This window comes from Rhodamnia argentea, chromosome 4 (assembly GCF_020921035.1).
Source record: "Rhodamnia argentea isolate NSW1041297 chromosome 4, ASM2092103v1, whole genome shotgun sequence".
Taxonomy (NCBI): domain Eukaryota; kingdom Viridiplantae; phylum Streptophyta; class Magnoliopsida; order Myrtales; family Myrtaceae; genus Rhodamnia; species Rhodamnia argentea.
The window spans coordinates 9,305,451-9,313,009 of record NC_063153.1 but is presented as its reverse complement, the minus strand read 5'-3'; the positions used below and the strand labels follow the sequence as shown (position 1 = coordinate 9,313,009).

The 7,559-nt window shown below is 38.3% G+C and overlaps 1 protein-coding gene across 3 annotated transcripts; it reads right to left on the bottom strand.

The window, feature by feature from the left end:
- Positions 1–228: 228 nt before the first annotated feature.
- On the bottom strand, positions 229–7,137 carry LOC115753700 (uncharacterized vacuolar membrane protein YML018C-like). Of its 3 annotated transcripts, none has more exons than XM_030692428.2 (8): positions 6,761–7,129; positions 5,133–5,513; positions 4,084–4,301; positions 3,080–3,150; positions 2,907–3,008; positions 2,053–2,170; positions 1,842–1,977; positions 229–619 (listed from the first exon to the last, which is right to left on the bottom strand). In XM_030692428.2, exons 1-8 carry the CDS (start codon positions 6,839–6,841, stop codon positions 557–559), a joined length of 1,170 nt encoding a protein of 389 aa, XP_030548288.1. In that variant the 5' UTR covers positions 6,842–7,129; the 3' UTR covers positions 229–556. The 3 variants fall into 3 exon arrangements, with proteins under 3 accessions (XP_030548288.1, XP_030548290.1, XP_030548291.1); XM_030692430.2 differs by having other exon boundaries at positions 5,133–5,500; XM_030692431.2 differs by lacking the exons at positions 229–619; positions 1,842–1,977; positions 2,053–2,170 and adding an exon at positions 2,406–2,738 and having other exon boundaries at positions 2,885–3,008; positions 6,761–7,137.
- Positions 7,138–7,559: the final 422 nt, after the last annotated feature.

Genomic DNA, 7,559 nt, shown 5'->3' with positions numbered 1-7,559 from the left:
GAATCAGCATTACGTTTGACTTTATTACCCGGGTCATTTTATTTTAATTTTTTTGCTTTCCTCATTAAATCAAACAGCTTTTGTATGTGCTAATGTGAATTAGAACAGATGTATGATTATGCCGGAGAAGAGGTTTTTCATAGCAGGTGTTAAAAGAGTTCCTTGCACCGGAGAGGCAAAATTGCAGTAGCAATGACAAGAAACATCTCAAAACCACAGGAAGATAAATTGAAAACAGTAATTTGCAAATTGAGATTGTCTGCATCAATTAAAGAAACCAAAGAATTTCTTGTGTGTGTAGAGCGAGAGAGAGAGAGGAGGGGGGAGGAGGGAGAGGTTTATTACATCCAGGGCTCAATACCCAAACCAGATATGGGGACACAAACTTACACTTATCCCATTTACATATCAATGACAAACATAATCACAACCTACTTTACCTCCCATTTAAGCCTGCATGTCTATAGGTATCCTCAAAACGACGCCAAGTGCATGATTAGTGCACTGGTAAGAGCTAAATGGACAGTACCATCCACATAATCCATGAATCATTGTGCTACAAACCCAACTTCTTTGAGAACCAGTCTGAAAGATTTGCTATCACAAATCCTACGAATACCTGCAATGTTGTCGACTGCATCAATATAACCATTATGTTCAACACTCGGAAAATAGTTAAAGTGGAGATCCCACCACACAGAAATACTTATTCAGGATAGACAGATTGATATGTGAAGGAATTGACTGCAATCTTATGTTATGAGCAGATCAGAGAAATGCAAGAGCTCATAGGACAAATTTCCTCCGAAGAGTATAGTTGTTTATAAAGTATTTGATCAGGTTCACAACTAGCTGAGTCCTAGACCTAAATAAACTGAGTGCACTTATTTTATGCATCAGATTGACCCACTTTGGACCAGAATAAGAAATTCACATCACTTAACAAGCGCTCAACTTTTGCTGCTTAATCTGTTAGCTTTTACTTTTATCAGTTTGAATTTACAATTTCCTGAAAGAAAGTAGCTTCCATCACTGTCGACTTGTAATTGCACAAAGTGGAGCCCCTGGGCACAAAGGACGTAAATTTCCTTGCAGATGCCTGATTGGTCAAGATGTTACAGATCGAATTGTTTTCTAAAGTGAAGCTGTTGTGTTGCCTTGATATCCAATTGACCAAATGCTAATAGACAGGGAACTCTCTTATGATTACAGGAATACCAGAATAAAACAGCAGGGACTGTTGTCATTCTCTTCCTTGGTAAGGGTAGCAGGAAACAACCTATCAGCTATATGTTGTCACCAAGAAATTAAAAGTGCCATGCTTTGGACGTCTAATAACTCATCCAGGAAGAAAGGTCCTATATTTCCATCAGCAGAAGTTTATCATAATTACACTAATTCTGCCAGAAGTTATTTTGGTAATTATACACATTAGGGCAAGACCCTGATAATGATTGACACAATGTAGCTATACAGCAACATAGGGAGTTCTTGTAAGAATTTCAACCAAAAGTCAGGTGAAGCATATGTCAGATCCCCTACACAAAATGTACACAAACAGCATATCAAAATGTGCATACATGCACTATCAACGATGAAAGCAGTAATTTTTCAACTTTTTGGCAATGTAATAAGTTCCTGACAAACTTGGACTACATCTTTCAAAGATGCCTCGATTAAAAACTTAGCTCCACATGTATAATAATGAAATACATGCATGTCACAGACAGCTTCCCCTTTTAAGTTTTTGTATTCAGGCCATCTCGTATTATTGTGTTACCAGTGAAGGCATGTCCTAGTTTAGATGCCTGATAGCCCTACCACTAAGATTGATTAGTCACCTGAGTTGAGCCGAGGATGTAAATTGCGGAATAATGACGACCATGGATCACCATGTCAGCCAACATTGCAAGTGGTATGGTGAGAGACATCCCTAGAGTAGCCACTAATGGTGTGGTCCATACAACACATAATGCCCTGCAAGATATTCAGACACGTGGGGTCAGGAATGGCATGGGTGAAATGTCTTACCGAAGAAATAAAGGTGCATACCAGAAATAGTCGGAAAGGACACTTCCAATAAAGCCATTGGCAAGAACAACTTCATCCATTTTTACAGAATGAGGAATTGTGAACTCAGGCTCTATCCCCAATGCTGTCAATGGCAATACTACAAGATGAAAGACAGATTCAAGTCAAAAATCAAGAAGCTACCACAAATTCAGGAAAGGAAATTAAAATAAAAAAAAATAACGAGAAAAAATTCAAGTTGATGATGTTGCAGAAGTTCTCATAATAATCATCACACCTAAAAAATGTGGAGCAGAATGTCTTGAAAGTTTGTTGTATCCTTTCTCCGAAAAACAAGAGGACAACTAAATGGGTCCTCTTACCTTACCAAAAAAAAAAACTAAATGGGTCCTCTTTAACCTTAGGATAGAAGATGGCAGGAATTTCTCAAATCAAGGGACCAATATGCTCTTAAAAGTCACTTTCTCTTAAAAACTAAGGATTATTATATAGAGAGCACTCCAAATTATGAGTTGTTGAGTCTGCAAGATTTCCGGCTGCTTGACCATTCGTAAAACATTTAATGCATGAGAAAGCAAGCCAAAGTTTTATAAAGGTGCAAACAGGAAGGGTTTTAAACAGCAAAATTTCCATTTTTTCAGGCCCCATCAAGTGTTAAGATTTTGCAGAGATTACCAGGAAAATATAATTTGACTAGGGGTAAGAATGAAAACTATAGAAAAATAAAAAAGGTAAAAGGCCAATGGAGACATGCACATACATATAGTTGCCACCCAAGTTGCCTAAAAGTTCGACCAAAGGAAAAAAAAAATTTGCCCGAAAAGGAATCAGGTTTTTCCATTGTCCTATCTCGAGAGAGAGAGGGAGGATCTTACCAAGCCACCATAGAGCTACAAGTGTAAACAATCCAATGTATCCAAACAACTTCTGCACATCAACTCCCTCCCCTTCTTCACCAGCAAACTTCTTGAGAAGTACTGTAACATTTGTTATAGTTCACTAGAAGGTTGATATAAAATAGAATGACATTATTGAGAGAATATCGTACCTGTGAATAGCCCATACGACATAGCTGAAAGCAAGCCAAAGAGATCCCCAACAAGAGATCGTTTCCCATTTCTGACAATTATGTAGTTGCCATAAAATAAATTAGGCATCACAATATGCAAACATGCATTAAAGCATGCTATTTTGCTCACGTAAATGGTTCTTTGTACTATTAAGAAAATATGGGAAAACTACAGACTCAATGAAGATGGAGAGGGCATGAAGAGTCACCACGGATGGAGGAATTAAACGTAAAGAAAAAAAGCAATTATTAAATCATTTCTTCTCACAATCAGCAACTTGTGTATTGCCAAAATTAAAACTCCGAAGACCAATGCCATTAAATAATAAAAGGACGGTAACAAATGTAATCTTTTGTGGTCATGTATGCAATACAAAGGTAAAATGTTAAATCTCTAGGAACCCCTCTGATTGTCTGTCTTCATGAAGGACAGGACCCTGATAACAAAAACTATATGTAATTAATCTTGCATAGAAACTCCATTGATTGTATTTTTTGTAAGACAACTGAAAAGAGAAAGGATCGGGATGAATCTGGTGTGCTGGGATACAGAATTGCTTTAGCCTCTTTCCTTAGATATCACCGTAGTCCAATTTAAGGTGTAAACTCCAGACTAAAATGGTGCCCAACACATCGCATGTGAAAAAAGAATTAAAATATTATATGGTACCACTATATGAGAACATTTCATAGCAATAAGAATTAGAGAAGTCAAATTTGAAGATCTAACAAAGCCTCTTCCCTCGGAAAAATAAAAGCTGAAAATGCAACTTCATTTAACCCTAGCCAGGGCATTCTCCCCAATAATGATGCTGAAGTTTCACAAACAAGGGCCTCTCCAGTTTGCAACTCCGGCAATAGCGAACACTCATATTAGAGAAAAAAATAATGGCACCACCAACTTTGCAAGTCAGCTACAAAGTGCCAAACTTTAATCCACTTATATGTAAAAGTATAAACAACAGCATCTCTAAGAAACTTACGAAGAAGTGTTAAATTTGGAGTCGTCAGCTGCCCAAGTTTTCCCAAGAGTTGTCATGGCAACACCAGCCATGCTGACGAAGACTGCTACAACTTTTGATACATTTAAAGAATCTTGGCCCAAAAGGACGCCGATGAACAGAGTGAAAAGACCTGAAGTGGATGATAATACGGTCGTACTAGCTACACTTGTTCTTGCGAGGGCCGCATTTGATAAATACTGCAATCCATACAATACTGTCAATCAACACTACGCAGTTCCTGTTCTACTGTATGAAGCTTGATCCTACTCCTATGATTAACAGAATAACTACAGAGTATTGACTCAAGGACAACGAAATAAACAGTTTCCACTCAAATGATTATTGCTTTGTGGCAGGATCATGCCTCAAAAGAGCTCGTTGCCAAAAACCCGAACGTTCAAAACTTGAGATAAAGTCACTCAAAGCCGCAAGCAACATACATCAGGCACCTGATGGAAATGTGTCAGAATGGTAGCTGACAACATGGACAGGATATAAGGTCAAACATCATACATGCACTACAAGGACACGAAATCTATCCGGGCCACATAAGAAAATTCCCAAGAAAGCAAGTTTATAGCCAGTTGAAACAATAATAACAAAAACAAGGACATTCAACAATATCAAGGAAAGTAACCTAAGATAAACAAAGGTACCAATCCGTACTAAGGATCTTAAGAGCCACTGGAATAACCAAAATGCACTTGTGAAAATGTGAACACTTGCCCCATATGTATATACATACGTAACTGATTCATTTTTTCCAAATCTAAGCCTGGAATCTGTATATCTATACCAAGTGTATGAAAAAGTTCATATTATCCAGGAAAATTATATTATTAAGTCCAGTCAAAGAAACAACAACACTAATAAATGTCCATATCAACATTTGACTCCATCAAACACAAACAGTTGTACGGAGTTATTTGTCATTTTTCCATTGATAGGTAAAAGTTAGAAGTAGAAAGACGAAAACTAGTTTACCCAAAAAAGGGAGGGAACACTCAAAAGCTAATCAAGTTGAATACCTCTGTTACAAACCAGATAGGGGCAATGTAACATCCATAGATAGCAATCTCCCTCGTTGTTAGCTCCCTTTTCCTATCATCTTTTCGTTTAGATACCAATGGACTTGTTTCTCCATTAGGTGAGATGTCAGCTTCACTATCTTTTCTGGTCAAAGCAGATTCAATTTCAAACACGTTCTGTGCACCAATGTATTTTAGAGGAGAACTAAATCCAGCAGAAGCTTCATTTGTGCTTTCTGCATGTTTGCCACCTTTCGAATTGCGCTGTTTAAGTAATTTACATATCCAGTCCTTGAGAAATGCTATTGGGAGGTAAACTACCATAAGAGAAGCTCCAAGATACGTCACTGCAAATGGCTGCTTGTAATCTGTAAAAATACCCTGTAGTGAGAAAGTTCGCATCATATGAGACATAACTCAAGCACAATATACAACGAAAAAAGTAAAAGAAACAAAGAAAGAGTCGTCATTATAATTTGCATGATTGGAAACGGGCATCTCAGCTTCATATTGTGACTATTGTCTAATGGAGCTGCCCCATTTCCCTCATACCATTCATAAAGTATAAGATGAAATTTTAACTGAAACTTGATTAAGTTGACTTTACTACTACATAAAAAATCACATGGTAACCGCTACTACAAATTTCCAGTAAAAAAGAAACATAAAATGGAAACAGCTCAGGCAATACTAGCAGTCTATTTCCTCGGGGGAGTTTGCATTACGTGAATTGCATGCTAGAGCACTAGATATTACTAATGAAAGTACTATAATTTTACTGGGCATAAAAAGTCTATTTGGGCAAGTGGGGGAGCAAGAGAAGACTGGGATAATAGCAGCATAAGAGGCTTACTGCAAGTACATGGGCACAAGCTGCCAAGGAAACCAGCTACGTAAAACATACCTTCTTGCTTTCAAATATCTCATAACCTGAGTAGAAGTGCAGGTCATATTCTCCAGAAAACTTAGTACAGAGATTCATACAATGGAGCCACCATTAATGCACTAAAAGCCTGAGGGAAATGTAGATAATCTTGTACGATCATTTCGCCTCCGTGTCAAGCTGTTAATCATTGTTTTACTTAGCTAGCCATTCAGTAGGCTGGACTTCATATTACACGACAGGAATCAGAATCGTAATTGTTGGACAGCCTCAAACTACATGGAGAGACCCTAGATACTATGATTTATTGAGCCTCAATTACTTGATCAAAACATAGAACGGCATTTCAGCACAGAACATAATCCAATCATCCATGTCAAACCAATAGTGATATTCCAAACCACAAGGTCAATCTCAAGCAAACCCGATTGGAATGAAAGTGACAAAATGCCTAGCTTCGACTTTATTTTCTCGCAACCACCCTTGAAAAGAAGGTTCACGAGCATTAGCAAATCCAGCAAGTTCACCTCAGGTAAATCCAAAACCCAACATTCTTTTTGAAGCAAGATAAAGACTCCCCTAGTTAGTTCTCAAAACATGCCTTAACAATCACCTAAAAGGCAAGGACATTGGTAACGTCCCATCCGGTTCAGAAACCATAGAAAAAGCACCATAAAGCTTGAGAGACCACGAAATTCCCAGCAAACAGAAAGCATGGAATTCATGAGAAATATAAGAGACCAACCTGGGTGACTTCAGCAGAGGTAACCCAGATGATTACAACCGCAGCTATAAGAAACAAACCAGCCCTGTATCTCCAACCCATGAGAGAAATCTAGCCCGACCCAGACGATCAAACCGAGCTAAAACTCGGACCAATTCTTCAGATCTCCAAGCTATTTAAAAAAAAAAAATTCAACTTGGTACTCAGAAGAGCGAGAGATCTTGGATCGCGTGATTCAAATGCTTGAGGCTGAGTTGGGAAGAAACGGGTGCTCTAGGGAGAGGCCAAAAAACACAGGACCAAGAAGCAAGGCGATGGATTTCGACTGCGTTCTTCTGGGGAAGAAATTTACCAAGAAATCAAAAGGGGTTGAAGAGGTAGAGAAGAAGCAAAGGAATGTACGGGAGGAAACTAATTAATGTTAGAGAATCGCCAAATTAATTGCCGCCTTCGTCAGAAATTTGGTGGGCCATCAGCTAACGTTGCGAGTCTCCTTCGTGTCCGCTCAAAACAATTCTCTCCCTACCGTTAGAAATTGCAAAATTCCGTCTCTCCTCCTGACCAGCGTCCTACATTTTTGGAATCCGGTCAAATTTGGGCGTGCGTGAAAATTAGTGGACTCTACTAAGAAAAACATCCCAAAGTGGCCAACATCATTAATGCATGTCCGTTCAAGCGCACGAATTATTAGACTCTGGTACTTGTCGGTCTCAGCCTAATTGATGAAAATGTCAAAGAAAAGGAATTTTTTGCTGAAATTTTACGGTTTAGTGTAATAAGGGAAATTAATTGGACCTTAACTTTAATTTGATTCTTGAAA